The following is a 20,722-nucleotide window of genomic DNA, read 5'->3' as shown; positions in this document are numbered from 1 at the left end:
AGACTGATGTGAAGATGTTTTGCTGGCAGAAAACATCGATCTCTCTGACGGCTGTAGGAAGTGCCCACAGATGTTACACACTGCCAAGCTGTTAGTTTTCACCACCAACAATAGGAAGCTGTTACGTAATTCACCACCAATATCTGGGGGAAAGATGAAAATCCAGGTTTCCTGAAATGATCAGAACACAAAAATAAATAAGATAGTGTAGTTGCGTCATATTGTGACTTATTAAATTAAATTAAATTATTTGGTTATTCCGTCAAATCACAATGTATTTAAAATAAGATAATTAAAATAATTAAAATATCATTCTGTGTTCCATATCGAATAATCGATTTACAATTGGAACAGTTACAACATGTTTTGGTTTTATTAAACCATCATCAGGTGTAAAATTATATTAAATTTAAAATTCAATTACAATTTTTTACAATTTTTCGTAGCGTAGTTTTTTGGAGGTCGTGTCCAGATATTTTCATATAATGGATCAACTTTATTGTTTAAAGTGATGCTTTTGATGTTTACATCGGTCTGTGAAGTAAATGATTCAAAGAAACATTAATGAATATGGATGAATATAGAAAACAATTAAATAATCGGATACGGTAATACTTCTGGATCACCTCCAGACACAACTGTGTTGTCTACTATTTCATCTCTGACCGATGTAAACATCAAAAGCATCACTTTAAACAATAAAGTTGATCCATTATATGAAAATATCTGGACACGACCTCCAAAAAACTACGCTACGAAAAATTGTAAAAAATTGTAATTGAATTTTAAATTTAATATAATTTTACACCTGATGATGGTTTAATAAAACCGAAACATGTTGTAACTGTTCCAATTGTAAATCGATTATTCGATATGGAACACAGAATGATATTTTAATTATTTTAATTATCTTATTTTAAATACATTGTGATTTGACGGAATAACCAAATAATTTAATTTTAACAAAAAATAAATATTAAAATATTTATTAGTTCCACATGAGATGCGTTTATCATATTTCCCTCTTTCACCTGCCCTTTCTACCTACAATATACGCCTATATATATATATATATATATATATATATATATATAAATATGCGTATAACTTAATACCTGCCGAAATATCTTTTGTACTGTCCGATGTTTTAAAGTTGCCGGAATATAAACAGCAGCGCAACGTTTTGGTGATAATGTGCAAATACAAATAGATCCATAGCTTTCAGTCAAGGCGGCCGGAATATTATTTTGGTGTAGGGTTTTATTTAAATCGAATGTTCAGAAATGAATGGCGTGTAAATTATAAAGAAATGTGGTTGAGTGGCTTTTATCATCTGAAGGACTCTGCTACAGTAGTAAAAAAAAGTCGTTTGCAAAAATATGTAGCTGAACCATTGCCACACAGCGAAAGCATGAAACGCATATTTCGAAGGTTTCCATTCTTAATGTACTGCGTGTCTGAGATAGGAACAGCTGCTCCATTTTAGTAACTGTGTAGTTTCCTGAAGAGTTCAACAGAAAACGCTGCATCATAGGATTTGAGGCTTTCACGGAGGCCACTACAATGCTGGCTTCTGGGTTGTAGCGCCGTGTTGTCTGGCAGAAGTTTACCGACGTTTCAGAGGTACTTGCTGTCATCATCATTCAGGCAATGAGTACTCATCGCCCTGATGAGGCAACTACAACCCAAAAGACAGCCATCTTTGAATAAAACTGAATTCTATAGAAACGGAAGTCGTCTGAGAACAGCATGAGAAATGAGGTTCTCATGGCGATGAAGACGTCAATGTTAGTCTTCTGCTTAAATTTCAACAATAAGATGGAGGCGGTATGTTCCCCCTTAACGTTCGTGTCTACTTAGAAATCCACACGATGCTACGACCGAGAGACCAGAATCTATGTTTAAGAATACATAATAAAGTGTTTAAAAATGTTAACTTTCTGTTGAACGAGAAACGTCCTTTGCTAACGCGTTAATGTATGTCGATATGGAATCTTCGCTTTTTTCTTTGCGTTCAGAAGTCACTGTAAAGGGAAATGAACTTTCATGATCGCCAACTAAAACAACGTTTGTACTTTCTGGTTGTGGAGATTCGATGCGCAGTAGAAAAATTATAGGAAAAATACTGTGTGGGCAGGAAGCCAAAAGCAACTAGTTATGTAATTCCATATCACAGTTTATGTAAAGTTAATAATCGCCTTGTCATGTCATAAATTGATTAGCAGGGAGGGGCATCAGTTTTCTGCGTCGTAAAATTTTTTTTAGTTAATACAAACCCGAGGTTTCAAGCAAAAGGGCATAAGAATCTACAGAATACTAAAATAAAATATTAATTATTAAACTTCCGATTCTTAAGAAAGGAGCATTTTTAGGCATAAAACTTCATAAAACATGTAATGCGATCCGATTTTAATGATCTCCTCCAGAATAGGAATGATGTTAATTCTTCACACTAGTAGAAATTATATAATCATAATTTACACACACACAACTGCATCTAATTAACCGTATGCTGAATTACATTAGTGTCTTTGGCGCAAGGAAAAACATTATAAGTAGGATTTGAGGCTTTCACGGCGGTGACTCAACATCCTGATGTTGGAGGCAGCAAGAACCTCTGAAACACCGGTAAACGTCTACCAGATTAAACGGCGCAACAACTCAGAAGACAGCCTTCTTCGAAGAACTTCCTGTTATTATATGAAAAAATTTGAGGCTTATATTAATATTATCAATATTGTTATTTTAAGTGGGCTGTTCTACGTCTGAATCGGTAAACCTACAGGGAAAAGACCACTTGGAAAACCTAGGTGTAGATGGAACGACAATCATAAGATCTGTCTCAGGAAAGTATGGTGTGAGGATATGAACTGGGTTGTTCTCGCTACGGAAAATTACAGCAGCGATCTCGTATGCATACGCTAACAACTTCGTGACACATAAAAGGCGAAACATTTTTCGAGCAGGTGCTCAGTAAATATTGTGTTCTGTAAAATGACTCCATTTTATGGAACTGGTTCTCCTTATATTTTAGAAAGCATATAAGTTATGTTTCAGCCAAATATGGCTATCATCAGGTTCGAATTAGACGTCGATGCACGGATTTGTATTATTTTTATATTCTTGTTTTGCCTGTAGTATTATTTTATTTATTTAGTGTTCTGTCTGACGACAGGTCCATATGAACAGGATCCTTCCATCCTTTTCTCGGAATGGGACCTGTTCATATACGTTCTTGGCAGATGATCCAGAAGTGGTTTGCCATTGCCTTCTTCTGTGTGTGAATGGAGTAATTGTTGGGATGCCACGGAGGAAAACTCCGTGTTGCCTAGACCACGGCCATGCCCAACACAAGTTATAAATTCGGGCACCGCCGGGAATCGAACCCGAGACCCCAGGATTACAAGGCCAGCGTTCTAACCGCTAGACCACCTCATCTTATTATTATTTAGTGTTCTGTCTGACGACAGGTCCATATGAACAGGATCCTTCTATCCTTTTCTCGGACTGGGACCTGTTCATATACGTTCTTGGCAGATGATCCAGAAGTGGTTTGCCATTGCCTTCTTCTGTGTGTGAATGGAGTAATTGTTGGGATGCCACGGAGGAACCGGGGAAGCCCCCGGAGGAAAACTCCGTGTTGCTGAGTGAAGATGCCCTGGTACTTATTAAGCACCACATCATGAAGACGTGTTGTGACTAGAATTACCGCTCCAGTTATTCCTGACATCAGGAATATGTAGAGATAAGTGGTTAGCGTCACGCTGCGTCCTCTTTACCCCGGGGGTAAGTGCCCACGGTCCCTACGAAACAGGAGGCTCGGTGGGCCCAAAAGCCGACCTGGACGCAGAAGACGGGGAAAAATATATTGTCCCCACCAGCGATCGAAACCCGATCATTCTTATTATTTTCATGATTTATTTAACTACACCGTCAATAACTCCGTCCATACAGCGTAGAATGAACAACGATTCGTGAATACTGAAGTGGAAAGGATATTAAAGGAAGATGATGTTGTCTAATTTAATATATTTTCGAGGGGCTGAGGAAAACAACTAAATCCTCAGTGAGGATAGCCGGTATCTGGGATAGGGCCTTAACCGGAAACTCACGAATACGAAGCAGGGGTGCCACCATCTCTGAAAAAAGCTCCGTCTAAAGCTTAAAGATTTTAATAGCAGGCCTATGGACGCTGATGTTTAGAATTATATTATGGAGTGAACGTCACAAACGCAAGGGACTACGAGCAGGCCTATGTTATATTTAATAATGCACGATTCAGAAAAAATCCTCTTTTCTTGTAATCCTCTGCTTTCGAGATAATATGTAACCATGACGTCATTCGAATATCACATCTTCATCTAAATTTTAAGCTTTCTGCCCCCTTGTTTTGTGGGGACGTGGTGATAAATCATAAAAAGCATGTACTCTTCTCAACCATAAATTCTGTGTACAATGTACAATAACACAGCAACCCCTTGAGAGTTATATTTATTATTCAATATGGCACAATGGCAATTACATTTTTCAGGCAAGTCCTAAATATCTCATTTCCTTGGGTTGCAGAAAAAATAACGTTCTTGAAAACTGCTTATGTTATCTAAAATCATGAATTTTCTCCCTTATTTAGTTAAATACCTATCATTTGGACAATTTCTTCAATAAACGTTGTAGAATATAACAAGGTCTCCATTTTATGCCAGATACAATTTTTGCTTAGAAATTATTTATCGTTTCCGAGAAAGTAGATGAGCTATACTTGCAATTCATATGAATTAAGGAGTTATATTTGTAGGATTTTAGGTTTGCACAACGGTGAGTTTGAAGATGGCTGTCTTCTGGGTTGTTGCGCCGTGATGAAGGAGGCAGCAGGGACCTCTGAAACGTCTGTAAACTTCAACCAGACTACAGGGCGCAACATCCCAGAAGACAGACATCTTCGACTTTGAGTTTGATCTATACGGGCCAAACTGATTCTCCTTGACAAAATTAAATGTAGACATTCAACACCAAATTTCGTCTAAATCCTTTCGTTTTCTCAAACGAAATATGTGGAAGAACAAGAATAACTATCCCTTTATGTGGTAATACGATGCACTTCGTCAAATAATTTATAAGACATGATTTTATGAAGGTGAAACCTTTATCGGTCACGTCAGGCAGTCTATATAAAATGTTTAGTGCGGATTGCCCAACTTCAGATGAGCTCGTTACGATATTAGTTCAATCAGAAACTAAGAGGGGGGGGGGGATAATTAGCTCTTTCCGTGTAACGTAATTTTATGAATATCTCAAATGCCACAAACAGTAATGCCTACACCAAGATTAGGTATAACAATTATTTATTTTAATCCGTCTGATCACAATATTTAAAATTTCTTATAATTAGGATAATAAAATATCATTCATGTTATTATCTTAATTATAAGAAATTTTAAATATTGTGATCAGACGGATTAAAATAAATAATTGTTATAATATTCACAATATGACGCAATTACACTATCTTAAGATTATGTATGTTTGTTAGTGCCTAAATATAACACTTGTCGGTTACTGTGGCTTATCAGAAATTATATCATGGAATAAAACTCCTGCCAAATTAAATATGATGACTCAGTAAAAAATCTGAAGAAAGCGCACAATTACTGGGGAATATGTCAGAACGAATAAAGTAATAAGTAACTTTGTCATAACCTTTCTCGTATATACGTAGATCCCAAGTCGTAAAAGACGCCGTTGCTCTCAAGACGAGTTCTTACGCAGTCACATGATATGAATCCCCATGAGACACAAGCCTTAATATAGGGACTTGCCACATTTGACACACACACACACACACACACACAGCCCTGAACTAGTGTCTTACGTGGTCCAAATATTAACAGATACAAATTAAGACTATTTTAATTATCACTATTATAAAAGTATGCATTTTAAATTCATTGTCAACATAAATTCAAGTTCTTTCTCTGATGCGCAAGCATCTTGTACCATCTTACGCCATCAGATGTTTCCCCTTTTAGCGTTTCTAAGCTGATAAGAATATTATAATATAAATCAATGTTGTTATTACGTCAATTAACTAACATTCTACATCTTCAGCTCTGAATAGAGATATAGTTGTTTATCACAAAATTACATCTTACCCCTTCCACATACACTTTACAAATGTTCATTAACGTATTTATTTACTTTTAATAAGGATAAAACATTAGGCTTTTGGAGCAAAGTTCGACTAAATAATATTTAATATTCCAGTCTTTATCGCAAAGAAACACCAGACTTCATCATTTCAAATATCAATTTATTAATGCTGTTTAAGAAGATAATCCATGTTTGCAATGAAACTCATACGAAAATTTGAATTAAAAACGCAGACTTACTGATTTTTAAATTAGTTGGGACATATAATTACCATTTATTTGCAGAGTCATCCGTATCTTTCATAATATATACTTATGCGTTTTGTTATGTCTACATTATAAGATGAAATATTAGACAAATCCAATGAAATTTTTGTATTTTAAAAAGTGTCTGTAAATATTCAGCCTGAAGGACTCAACATGAGTGGTTAAATAATGAATTAAACGGAAGTATAGGGAGAGTGAGAGACGAGTGTTCCATCTATTTCACATGTTCTATCAAAAGAGGAGTCCGAAAAAGTACATTACAAAGGCATACAGAATATTATACAGTTCAGTTTGAACGTAGACTTCTGCTATACGCTCTATATTCTGCGATGTAATAGAATTTCCCCTCCTACAGTGCAACTTTATACTCTAACTAGTTACAGCAAAGTTGCAACCTAACCTATCATCCATAGTATCAAAGATTCAGAATTGTAAATTCGGTTAATTATACTGCCTTCTACTGCTGTCCTCGTACTGCAGTGACGAGCAAACACATACTCCAGTCTTGTGTGGAATGACTGTATATAAGCACAAGGGAAATTGGACATGTAAATATAATTACAAAATTCTGTTCCGGGTAGATACTGAAGTTGCATTTGGGTTCCCAGTACAGTTACATAGAATTATGCTTAGCTGGAGAGATGCGAGGTTTACTGTCATGTGTTTTGTTCCCTAATGAAATCGTTTAGGACGCAGACTCCGGTCACTATCAATAACGCGATGTATTTTGTAGACCTCAGTCAGATATTCGCTCAAACTACGTTCCAATTGAAGAAAAATTTCTTCTGAGATGCTGCGACTTGTATTCATGTAGAAGCTGACCGAAGTTCCAGAGGCGATGAGTAAGCCGCTTCCGAAGAAGTAGGATTAGTTATATGTGCAGGCCGACAGTAAACATCTCTGAAACCCTCGTCACTTTCAATTATGACCAAGTTCTAAATCTGTAGCCTTCATTTTAGTAAACCGTTCATCACTTAATCAATCGACTGTGGTCTTCTAAATTTTGAGGCCGTGTGGCCTTGCAGATGGTTAGCAACGTTTTGGAGAAACGTGTCGCCTCAATGTTCAGATGAAGACGAAACGAAGAACACAGTCGACATCTTGACCGCCATAAAAACCTCTCAAGATTTTAACTTCCTGCACAGCTCTTAACATTTTGGTCGTGCGATTAACAGTTCTGATTCTTTTAACAATTTTGCCAAATATGTGCTATGCTGGGCTCATGCTTTGTAACAGACCTTGGCGCATCCTTCAACATCCATTTCGATTTATAAACGTTGCATAACCTAAGTAATGCAAGTATCGATCAGTAAAACTCGCACACTAACTTCACAGAATAACTCCGATGCGTTCTGGCTCTCAAAACGCCAATCTGTCGTGCACGGTTTAGAGCGTTTTTGAGTTTTTGTCTCGGTTCATCAACGGCTGGAACCAATTTTTGAAACTTTTAGCAGTAGTTTTAAAAGCTTTAACAAATTAATTCTAATAGCAGCCATGAGTATTATGAACAGCTTTTCAAATATTTTCAGTTACTTAAAATATTCTGCTAATTTAATTTGTTTTTGAAATAAAAATCTATTTAAAAGCAAATAGCTAGTCGGAACGGATGGTATTAAACATACCTGTATGACATAGACTTATTATTTAAATGTTCATCATTTTCATTAGAAAAATTATATTATTCTTTGCTTTTGTCAGTTCTAATACATTCCAAACAGAATGGAATTTAATAAAAACAGCTAGTCATAAAACTGTACTAAAACTAAACCACAAAGAATCCCCCATTTGCGCACAAAACTTTTGGGTTCAAAGAAGTTATTTCAAAGCAAAATAAACTTTTTATAGACGCAGGCCAAATGGAAAATATTTCGGGTATCATAGGATTTTAACGTTGTAACTGGACAAAGGTCAAACTTTCATCCGTCGAGTTTCATTTTATTAACCCTTCAGCGTGTATGTCAGTATAATCTGGTAACGCTCGAGGGCATTTAAATCGACGCTAGCCGTATAAGTCAGTGCAGTGCACGCCCGGCTGTTAGCCTAATTCCTGCAGCCCACAAGTATGGAACTAATAACGACTGATATATGATGTTTGTAGTTTATCTGTTGCGAAAAGAATGCTCTCTCTGTTCATATAGGACTAGCTTTGTATTTCATGCGGCTCGGACGGTCAGTCTAAATATAACTGCTTGACCTCAAAAGTTATCGGGACTTGCCTCTCAACACGTGGTGTTTGTTTGTGAATGCAGGTTATTCATTTTATTAGTGTCGGAAGTATCATATGATACAGCCATAATTCCTGGAACTAAAGAGAGAGGAAAAAAAAGTCGTATCTGAAGCATTCAAGACTGATCAACGTCGCTTTGTATATGCGTTCTGCATGTACCGGTGTGTCCAAAATAAGAAAATTTTATCACCCCTATACTCAGAAGTATATCTAGGAAGGCTTCTTAGTAAGAGACGGTTGAATGCATTACTGTATAATGAATAGCTGGCCTTCAGTTTCTCAGACAGCTGATAGTCTGGCGTAACGGCGCATATTTCTGACACAGGAAAGAATGCTGCAGCCTCCAATACATTACGGAGTGTGCATTAAGCACGAGAAAAGGATAAAATCTATATATCGGGGTAGTGTTCTTTTTGATGACGTTTCAAATGAAGCCATACGAAACTCAACGTCTAATCCGCATCTACCATTTACTCACACACAGGGCGTTCATATTATAAGGTAAGATTATAAATCCAACATTTTAAGAGTATTTCAGTGAAAATACATAAATATATTTCACATAGTTCGAGCGTTATGATAAATAAAGTGTTTTAGGGCAAAATTTAAATGGCCATTCAGACGCAATTACCGCGGTTCGAGCTCTGTCGCGGTATTTAAATTTACCGCGTCAAAGGGTTAAGTAAATAGCTTCGGTAAAATGTGTATCCATTTAAAATTATTCGCTAATCATCTTACTTTGATGAATTTAGCTAACTCTCAAACAGACTTACAAATAACTAATTCGATGGTAGAGATTCATTCTTAAGAAGCTAACAGCCACTCTTCTAGTCAATAAATTATATTATTTCATTCTATTTTGGAAGGATAAAATTAAATTTTATTACTAACACGACCAAGAATCACTTTCGCTGTTTCTACACACGTTTTCGCAAATCTGCGATTTTATTTCGATGATATAAGGATAATCATTATTCTATTCGACGTCAGATTTTGAAACCTATTACCTGCGTCGAAACTTCTCCGGGCTGATCATTGAATGTATTGAACTTGAAAAAATTCTGGCGCCATTTAAACATAAACATAGGGAGTGCCATTTCTTATCGTTTTACCCGCTTTCGTTATACGCGGCGATTCGCAGGAACGCGACCACGTGTATAAAGAGAGTAACCTATAGAAACTTTCATAATCTCTATCTTACATTCGGACTCTTGTTGTTCTTGCAGTGTGCTTAGCAAAGTACGAACCAAACTGCGTAGTTATCATGAAATGGATGTTTTAAAACGTGTTAAATCATTCAGACTGTAAACATAAAATGATGGGTTTGAAGACTTCTGTTTTCTGGGTTGTTGCGCTGAGTAGTATAGTAGATGTTTACCAGCGTTTCAGATGAATCGCCCTGATGACGGAGGCAGTATGACCTCTGAAACGTTGGTAAACATCGACCAGACTATACAGCGCAACAACCCAGGAGACAGAAATCTTCATACTCTGATGATGGAGGCAGTATGACCTCTGAGACGTTGGTTAACATCGACCAGACAACACAGCGCAACAACCCAGAAGACAGAAATCTTCATACTCTGATGATGGAGGCAGTATGACCTCTGAAACGTTGGTTAACATCGACCAGACTACACAGCGCAACAACCCAGAAGACAGAAATCTTCATACTCTGATGATGGAGGCAGTATGACCTCTGAGACGTTGGTTAACATCGACCAGACAACACAGCGCAACAACCCAGAAGACAGAAATCTTCATACTCTGATGATGGAGGCAGTATGACCTCTGAAACGTTGGTTAACATCGACCAGACTACACAGCGCAACAACCCAGAAGACAGAAATCTTCATACTCTGATGATGGTGGCAGTATGACCTCTGAGACGTTGGTTAACATCGACCAGACTACACAGCGCAACAACCCAGAAGACAGAAATCTTCATACTCTGATGATGGAGGCAGTATGACCTCTGAGACGTTGGTTAACATCGACCAGACTACACAGCGCAACAACTCAGAAGACAGAAATCTTCATACTCTGATGATGGAGGCAGTATGACCTCTGAAACGTTGGTTAACATCGACCAGACTACACAGCGCAACAACCCAGAAGACAGAAATCTTCATACTCTGATGATGGAGGCAGCATGACCTCTGAGACGTTGGTTAACATCGACCAGACTACACAGCGCAACAACCCAGAAGACAGAAATCTTCATACTCTGATGATGGAGGCAGTATGACCTCTGAAACGTTGGTTAACATCGACCAGTCTACACAGCACAACAACCCCGAAGACAGAAATCTTCATACTCTGATGATGGAGGCAGTATGACCTCTGAGACGTTGGTAAACATCGACCAGACTCCACAGCGCCACAACCCAGAAGACAGAAATCTTCATACTCTGATGACGGAGGCAGTATGACCTCTGAAACGTTGGTAAACATCGACCAGACTACACAGCGCAACAACCCAGAAGATAGAAATCTTCATACTCATCGCCCTGATGACGGAGGCAGTATGACCTCTGAAACGTTGGTTAACATCGACCAGACTACACAGCGCAACAACCCAGAAGACAGAAATCTTCATACTTATCGCCCTGATGACGGAGGCAGTATGACCTCCGAAACGTTGGTTAACATCGACCAGACTACACAGCGCAACAACCCAGAAGACAGAAATCTTCATACTCACCGCTGTGAAAACCTCAGATCTTATACAGAAAAAGAGGGTTCTTACAAGAAAATTACAAGAAAGAGCGGGTCAATGTACGGTTTCAGAGAAAAACTCACTACATCACAAGGTTCAAAATTTAGACTTCAGCCAAAGAGCTGCCGACCAATACGCAATGTAATCAATGTACGAGGAAACCGGAAGTAGAGAACATTATAACTTAAAGCACACTATTTTCTACAACTAAATGCAAATTAATTGTCCGTTAATGACATAAAATACGTCGTGGACCTACAACGATAACAGAATAAAGTCTGATAAACATTAATTAGGTAGAAAGCGTTAAACGTTTCGGTCACAGATCGGATGACCTATTGCAACCTTAGTTACGACATAGACACCTTTAAAGGAAAATGTTTAAAGATCCAGTTCATTTCCTGGTAAAAAATGTACGCCTCGTCGTTTTACTCCTACACATCCAATCGGAGAACAAAGCAGATGTCTCAAAGTTTTATAAAGAGGGCAGAAAAAATAAATTCTGCCGTACTTCATTAATGGTATCACTTTTGCAGCTGTGGTTACAGGACTGTTTTGAAGCAAGACCGCATAGACATACTAACATTTCGGAAATAATAATCCTGAGCCATATTGAAAGAGAAGACGTAAAGGACGCCCACCGAATAAAACAGCTTTAAGGAGACAGTATTTATCGTTTTAAATAAGTGTCAAAATATACGTTTACATGCGAAAATAATTCGAAAAATTGCCTTTAATACATCTCCGCTGTCTGTCAAACAATGCCACCAATATTCCTGTCGCTAACACTCAGTCTCATCACGGTTTTATCTGTCTTGTTTATTTACTTGTACTATTATTTCACTCGAAACTTCAACTTCTGGAAGAATCTCGGTATCTCCTACGTAAAACCCCTGCCGTTTGTAGGCAATCTGAAGGAAGTGGTGTTCCTGAAGGAAAATATAGGGAAGGCTCTTCAAAGAATCTACAGCGAACATAGTGACAAGCCGTATGTGGGCATCTTCGCGTTCGATGAGCCGAGTTTGTTGATTCGCGACCTGGACATGGTGAAGAATATTCTTGTAAAGGATGCGCAGAACTTCCTTGACCGTTCCATCACAGTTGACGAAGATGTGGAACCCCTGCTTGGAAAGACCATGTTTGTGACAAAAGGACAACGCTGGCGCCGAATCAGAGTGAAACTGACTCCGGTATTTACAACGGCAAAAATTAAGATGATGCTCTACCTCGTGGAACTCTGTGGCAAGGACCTGGTGAAGTACCTGGACAAGGTCACAGCTGACGGTAAGTGATCATAGGCGGCATCATATACATCCCTATTTGGAATATAGAGCGTGTATAAAAGTGAATTAGATTATTACATTTCACATTAATTAAAGCTCCAGGAGAATAATAACAATAAATTCCCTTTGTTTTAAACTTTGTTTAAATTTGTTCATTTTGCGCAACATTTGTTACTCGTCAAATGTCTAAGTGATACTGAAATTTCAGTTTTCACGGCGTTGAGAATTGCGATGTTTTTCTCATGGACTAAGACTCCATGTGGACTTGTGCGTAGTAGCTACGTAAATACTTGCAAGTTGACACGGCGTCACATCCCAGTAGGTCAACATCGTTACAGTCCGGGTTTTCCTCAGAAATATACTTTTTTAGTCTGTACGTACGAGCCAGATCTACATTTACCACGACAACGACAACTGGGATTTTATTATATCTGTGATCTGAGACGAACAGTAAGCAATGTTGTATGAAGCAGTTTACTTATTTTATAATGTTGGCAGGGACCCCAGTGGATGTGAAAGAGACAATGGCTAGGTTCACGACCGACGTGATAGCGTCCTGCGCCTTCAGCATCAACAGCAACTCGCTCAAGAATCCCGACGCCGAGTTCAGGCGACACCTGCGCAATGCGTTTGACTTCACTTTTATTAAGGGATTGGCAGGACTGACGGCGTTTTTCGCGCCTAATCTTAAGAGGAGCTTGAAGCTGAAATTTGTGGATGATTACACAACCAACTACATCAGAAACACCATTTGGAATACAGTGGATTACAGGTCTGGAAAATATGTATATTATTTCCCTACTATATCTGTTAGAATATTCAAATTAGCAAACATGTTAAAGAACTAAACACTTTAATAACACAAAATTTATGTCACCAAATGTAAACTTAAAATGAAATCTTATACTTAAAACTTTGCATACCGTGTAGTGTATTAGAATATAAATAATCACACAAACAACTATTAAGACACTATTGCCATACGCGTTTGATTTCCCTGATGCCACTGATGATGGCCTTTTGACGTTGAAACGCGTATGGCGATAGTGTATTAATAGTTGTTTGTGTGATTATTTATATGAAATCTTATATGTTTTTCATATCCATCCGCGAGAAGAAAATAATTACCAAAATATTTTAGAATGATTTACAAATTTCAGGAAAGTGGAACTCGGTTTGTACCCGCCGTTCAGCCTGAAACTCGGGACCACCTTGCCTTTAATATAATTAATATTGGAGCCTCCTTCACTATGGATAAATGAAAATGATCAAGATGATTACCAGGGGTTAATATTAACATGTTATTATAATATTCTTAAACACAAAGTGATTAATCAGAATTGTATCACATCATATTGACGTGTATTTGAGTTTATTTCCTGTGGCGTGCACATATTCAAATTATTCTTTTTCTCAATATCACACATTTAAGACATACAGCTGGAGTAGGAATTACATGCACTCGCAACTGTAGTTATTCATCAAAAGTGTCAGAGACAAATTTCACCCTCCATTGTCAAAATAAATTAGTCTAGGCCGCTAAAGATTACCGTACTTGGATATCATATTCTCTGAAACGCTGACGTATGTCGCAGATATTTAATTTTGGAGATATTCTAGAATCAAAATAACAGTAAAAATTGATATTTGGAATGCCATAAAGATTCTTAGCGGCCGTTTAACATTTTCTGTCATAGGGAGAAGAATGAGGTTATACGAAATGATTTTCTGGATTCTATGATCGAAATGAGAAATAAATGGAAAAGGAGCGTCCAAGAAGACAAAACACCAGCAAAGAGTCAAGAGAACGATTCACATTTTGGTAAGTTGAGAGCATTCTTTTATATGATATGGGTAATACCAAAATAATGCATCAAATTTAACTTCTAAACAGTACGAGGAACATTTTAATTCAATCGCAAAAATTTACGTAGGCTCACACAAATCGCGAATGCAGGTTTTAAAATAGCCTTGCCACACAAGCGACAATGTTAAATTCCTGCTTTCGTTTCACCTAAATCTTCCGCTTTTCTTTGCAAGTTTTGTAACTCGCAGGGAAGAGGCGTCCTCGCATTGCCTGAGTGCAAAAAGGCTGAATCTCACGGCCAAACATATAAACAGACTTCGAAGGAGTACTCATGATAAATATTAGAAGGTCGGCACTTTCTCTGAAGCCCACTGGAATGCGACTGTAGCTCACCATGAGTTTCATGTTTTTATTTGTTTGCACTCTCATGACGCAATCCTAGCACCAATTTTACAAGAACTTATAGCTTATGAGCTGGTCTCTGGGCACTGACGTTTCGAAGAGACAAATCATTTGAATAATACTATGATGTATTATTACTGTCTCTATAAGTGAGTATATTTTATATATTTTACATTACAGATCATTTTCTCAATAACGATGCTACATGGCAGATTTATTTAATAAATGTTCGTAAAATCAGAAAGCTTTCGCAATAACTTACAAAACAGTAAAGGGATAGTTAGTGTACAGAAAATAAAGCGAGTAGTTAATGAAGTTACGAAACAAATGATACTCCTTTGAAATTCAAAAGGTATTTCACACCAGTATGCTTGAAACTAGGTAATGACATGTCTAAGTTACATCCACGCAGAAGTTAATAAAAATTAAATTCGAGAAATTCTTGTTGCCATTAAATTCAGAACATACCTTTTTCCACTCTGCTTCGTAAAATGTATTCACTAAAATAAACTACCCATAATTTTATATCTGCCATATCACAGGTTTTTTTAAAATTTGAACTATTTTAAGGCGAAAACTTGTAATTCAGGTGGACAAACCAGAAATCAAAATTTGGAGCAAAGTGCTTACATGGAATGATAGCATTAAAATGATTCTAAGGAATTTTGGTAAGGGTGTGGTTTTGAATGAAATGGCTCAGGATACAACCGAGTGCTGGGGTAATGAAAATATCATAATATCACTTCTGATTTCATTTGGAACTGGTAAGGTGTTCACCACATCACAGATTGTGGACAAAGAACATACGCAAATAAACATTCATGTAATTGACACACGTGACCGTCAAGTGCGAAAACATGCACCACCTTCGTAGCAACAAAACAGGACAAAGCAGTGTACATCGAAAGTCGAAAACGAAGACAATACCACAACGATATATTTTCCTATTTCAGAAATAGACGGAGACGAATTTGTGGCTCAGGCATTCCTTTTTCTAGCAGCGGGTTTAGAAACTTCTGCCACTGTACTGAGCTTCGCTTTGTATGAACTCGCTTTGCATTCTGAGATTCAGCAGAGACTGAGGGCGGAGATGACGCAGGTTCTGGACAAACACCACGGAGAGCTCACATACGACGGAATCCGGGAGATGTCTTATCTCGACATGGTGGTCAGAGGTGAGCGGATTAAAATCGTTTATGTTTTATGGATTGTGATCTTGTGATTTGTGAAGCTCCATCTTCAGGACAGAAGATGGAAGCGACGTGTTCTTACGGAACGTTGGTATGTACATAACAAAGAATTACAATTCATGAGACTACAATCCACGCTTTTAAAACACAAAAGTAATAAACTAATACATGTATGTCTTGAGATGTGAGATACTCCTAGCGGTGCAGAATTCAGTGTTAGTCTTCTGTGTTGTGACTCCATGTGGACCTGCTTGTGCGTTTCGGATAAACAATTAATTCAGTAAAAAAAAAAAGGAGACAGAAGAAGTTCAACAACTTATCATATCTTCTGAAAGTTGTTGGCGGAAGGTTAGTTCCAACTGTGATGATCAAAGTTCCTTGCTCAGCAGTTATGTCAATCACTGTACATTTAAAATACACGAACCAACAAAATTATTCCTTTTTCAGGAACAAATAAAGGGAATAAATAAAGAGCAAATTACGTGAACGTTAAACAGACAGATCAGAAACAATTGCGACCTCTACAAAGGCATTCATGAATTTAAGAAACTCAGGAATCAACAAAAATATTACAATTTTGCTGAATCCCACAATAATTTGAATAAATAGAAGAAATACTTTCGTCAGTTATTGAACTTATAAATGCGCATTACGATACTGGGAAGACCGAAACACATATATTCGCGCTATTATTACTTGAACCTAAATCTTACACGCTTTATCACCATTGTTTACTTTTCTCATTTTGTTTGGAATGCGGCACCAGGGGATTTCATAAAACGAAAATAAACTGGAATTTAATGAGACATGATAGTTCCTGCCACACCGGTACTGATGTTAATTTTTTAGTGAAATTATACATACGTAAATAATAGAGAAGGATACAGACAATTTATTACACGCTAACAAAGCAGTTTGCCTGGAAGTAAGATCATAGAAACAAAGCATATCTTCATGATTCGTTATTACCATATAAGACAGATTCATTACAAGGTAGCTAATAAATATTTTGACATTGTGCTAATGGGGCAGCTGTTGAACACCATACATTCATATGTGTTTAATTACCATCAGCTGTTGAGCACTCTGTCCCTTGTGTTAAATTACAAACAGCTGTTTAGCAATCTGTCCCTTGTACTGGATTACTGGTAGCTGTTGAGCACCTTGTCTGTGTATATGTCCCCGTTCCATCTTATTTCACTTTACGGGGCTCCACTCTTATTACAGAGACGTTGAGAAAGTATCCGGTACTCCCATTCTTGGATCGGAGGTGCGCCCGTGACTACGAGCTTCCTCCCCCTTCCGGGAAGGAAACAATAATACTACCAGCAGGAACCGCAGTTTACATCTCGGTGGTGGGTATTCAAAATGACCCGAAGTACTTCCCAGAACCGGAGAAATTCCTTCCAGAACGATTTACAGAGGAAAATATAAAGAGTCGACCAAGCTACACATATCTCCCATTTGGGGAAGGTCTTCGTATGTGTATGGGTAAGTACAACTGCATAAGTATTTATGGTCGCCATTTATAAAAAAAATTAAAGTAGAGCATGATAGAAATATATTTCTAATAAATATTGTTATATAACATAATCATATTCATGCACCATTGGTGTACATTTATGGAAGAGAATCTCTGCACTGCCTTGCTGTATCTCGGAATTTGCAAATGGTTTCTGAATTCAGGACACTGTAAGAAATTTTCATTCAGCAATGGAAAATGGGAAATCTTACTTACAAACATTATCCAGAACACTGCGCATATTAAAGCTATTAAACAATACGCAGTTTTTAATGGAACTCAAATAAATTCCAGGTTTAAGTCCTGTTCAAACATAACCTTGCATGACACGACATTTAATATTTGCAAAGTACTGTTATATATTTCCTGTTACAGTCTGTGCCTAGCATTTTAATAGCAGAACACAGGCGATAAACGACACTGATAACATATCCCGCCTCTGGACACAATGCTAAGCCAGTTTTGTCCACCTCCGAGCATTATACAAACTTGGATTTTTTTATCTTCGTGGTTATAGCGCCGTGTAGTCTGGTAGTCTGTCAAATTTCCGGAGGTCCTTTCTGCCTCCGTCATCAGGGCGTTGAGTGCCTAATCTACTAATCACCATGATGATGGAAGCAGCAAGGTCCTTTCAACTTTGGGAAACATATACAGGAGCACATGGCTCCACAACTCAGGAGAAAGCAATTTTCGTACTATCCGCCGTGAGAACCTAAAATCCTAATCATAAAACTCTAATAAAGTACACATAGGTTTATATTGTCATTTCCATTCAGTCTGCCAAGTTGACGTTTACTACAGATCTCTTAATCAAGATTGTGTATGCATCCATTTTACCCACACCCCTGACCTACAGAAGTCTCCCGTGTTTCATTCTTCGAAAAATATTAGGTAACTTAAAAATACACAAACTTCCAAGATACGCGATGTAGTAAATTATTCACTTTCTTCATCTATCGTAGATCAGACTTTCTTCTTCAGCACTGTCTTAACAAACTCTTTCCATTTACGAGTTACTTTCAAAGTGAGGGCAGTTCCTTTCACACCTACAAAAACCTGATGATGGAGATATCATCGTTTTACCGTTTGTATTGTTTCAAGGGTATGATAACATTTCGAAAAAATTATGGGATAATAAATGTGTTTTCAATTTGCGTTCTACCATAGTTTAATCATGTGTCAACATCAGAAGATATTTAAATTTGCTTTTCAAATTTATCTGGTTGTTTAATGACTCAGTCATCCGTTAAATTGCCGAATGTTAGAAAAACTAATTAAAAATAAATAGGGAAACAGTCGTGGCCTAATTTAAGTGCTATTCCGGAGAATTGTCAGGAGGGAAGTCAAAAACCTGTTTCAGCATAGCTGATGTCCAGACCGAGATTTGAAGTCGTTCCTCCCATGCGCTAAGCCACTCGACAACGACGAACGGCCTGCTCCATTCTCTGGGAGTTTTAACATATTCAAACAGCACGTGACATCAGTCGGTTCGGACTTTTGAAACGGCAAAGTGAGATGGAAACCCGATCCTGCCTTTACTGTCCGCTTGTGGTTCTGTTCACAGGAATGCGCTTTGGACTGATGCAGGTGAAGACGGGACTCATTCACATATTCTCCGCGTACGAGGTGGCGCCCTGCGAAGATACCCCTGTGCCGATTTCCTATGATTCAAAGTCATTTCTGTTGCGAGCGAATGGGGAGGTACCGCTGTCCTTCAAACGTCTATAAGTACGGTCGAACGGCACGGGACTCACTGCCGTGCTTGCTAATAAAGGAAAAGCAATGACAACAAAAATGTCTAAATTGGTATTTCAATGCACGTTAATGTCGCTGCATATGATTAACATATAAATTAAGTTAATTTAATGAAGTACCTTTAAGGAATATTTAATTTGTTTCTTTAATGAAATACTCTCGAGGCAGTGTGCTGTACATTTGTGATATTTTTAGTACAAGCAAGATTGTATTCATGTGTCCATATGTATACAATATAATATTATGTATTATTTGTTATTTATGTTTATGTAATGACTATCTCATTAACACGGACTATACCGATTCGAATGGCCGTGACGATTCACGAATAATGAATTGCATTTTCCTCTGCTGGGCGAAACGTTCAAGAAATTGTAACTCTGCAGAATACAGTCATTCTTAAAAATATAATAGTCGTTCACCGAGTCACTCAATATTACAGATGGTAAAGAGCAGATAAGAATACGTCTTACTTTTCTTTGTTTTTACAATGTTTGTATTTCACAATTATTGCACCCATTAAGGGAACAAAATCCTTGGATAAAGACATACAAAACGGTTCTCCTTCAGAAGATAAGGGTCTAGACATCTAGTAAAGAATTTTTCAGCATTTTAATGAACCGCAAGGCGGAGAACAGCTTTCACAAGTGCCCAAATATCCGGGGATGGAATTTATAGTTTTCTCGGGGGTGAGACCAAAGATGGCGGTCTTCTGGGTTATATCGACGTGTAGCCCGTTAGAAATTTACCAACGTCATTGCCCTGATGATGGAGGCGGCAAGGACCTCTGAAACGTTGGCATACTTCTACTAGACTACAAGGTTCTACAACCCAGAAGACGGCCATCTTCGGATTCGAATACCTTGCTATAATATTACGTATATTTTCCGCAAAAGTATACATGCCTACTTGTATCGCATAAGTGATCAAGCGGTTCACATGATGACGCTTGTGAGTCTCAGCCATTTCTTCCAATATCACTCTCTGCTTCACCAACCGGAGTTTCAACAATATTGCGTCCCTTAACACGAATAACTTGCACGAAATAATAATATTTTGATGTGACAGTTACAAGTTTTCCACGCTTAAGTTACACCTTCACATCTGAGGTTGTGTCTATAAGACACAGTCTTGACAGACAGTGGAATGTTTGCAGACCCGAGAGTCCCAACTTACAGAGTCATCGGGTCGGAGAGGGATAATGCTAGACAGTGCAGGCAAATATGCGACTGGATCAAAACCTAACCTGTCGTAGTATGATAAAAGAAAGGAAATATATACTCTAAAAAAGTTGGCTCATTCACACTTCTTCCAATGATGTTGCTGGTCCTGGAAACAACTTCAAAAACCCATTTTTTTAAAATAAATATGGCGTCATGTGGGCTCACGTTGGGGTTGCACCTC

At 37.8% G+C, this 20,722-nt stretch overlaps 1 protein-coding gene across 1 annotated transcript; it reads left to right on the top strand.

The window, feature by feature from the left end:
- Positions 1-11,677: 11,677 nt before the first annotated feature.
- LOC110832508 (cytochrome P450 6j1-like) lies at positions 11,678-19,571 on the top strand. Its single transcript, XM_022069590.2, has 6 exons — positions 11,678-12,643; positions 13,141-13,414; positions 14,340-14,464; positions 15,805-16,026; positions 17,269-17,532; positions 19,128-19,571. Exons 1-6 carry the CDS (start codon positions 12,121-12,123, stop codon positions 19,289-19,291), a joined length of 1,572 nt encoding a protein of 523 aa, XP_021925282.2. The 5' UTR covers positions 11,678-12,120; the 3' UTR covers positions 19,292-19,571.
- The last annotated feature ends 1,151 nt before the right edge of the window (positions 19,572-20,722 follow it).

The sequence above is a fragment of the Zootermopsis nevadensis genome, unplaced genomic scaffold (genome assembly GCF_977971745.1).
Source record: "Zootermopsis nevadensis isolate Lab colony 2312 unplaced genomic scaffold, Znev_1.0 Znev_ptg000001l, whole genome shotgun sequence".
Classification (NCBI taxonomy): domain Eukaryota; kingdom Metazoa; phylum Arthropoda; class Insecta; order Blattodea; family Termopsidae; genus Zootermopsis; species Zootermopsis nevadensis.
This window is presented reverse-complemented; position numbering and strand designations above follow the sequence as displayed.

Bases quoted from the DNA above. Each gene is read 5' to 3' on its own strand.
- LOC110832508 (XM_022069590.2), top strand. From the start codon at position 12,121: ATGCCACCAATATTCCTGTCGCTAACACTCAGTCTCATCACGGTTTTA. The intron at 12,644-13,140 runs GTAAGTGATCAT...TAATGTTGGCAG, and splicing joins GGACAAGGTCACAGCTGACG to GGACCCCAGTGGATGTGAAA. The intron at 17,533-19,127 runs GTAAGTACAACT...TTCTGTTCACAG, and splicing joins AGGTCTTCGTATGTGTATGG to GAATGCGCTTTGGACTGATG.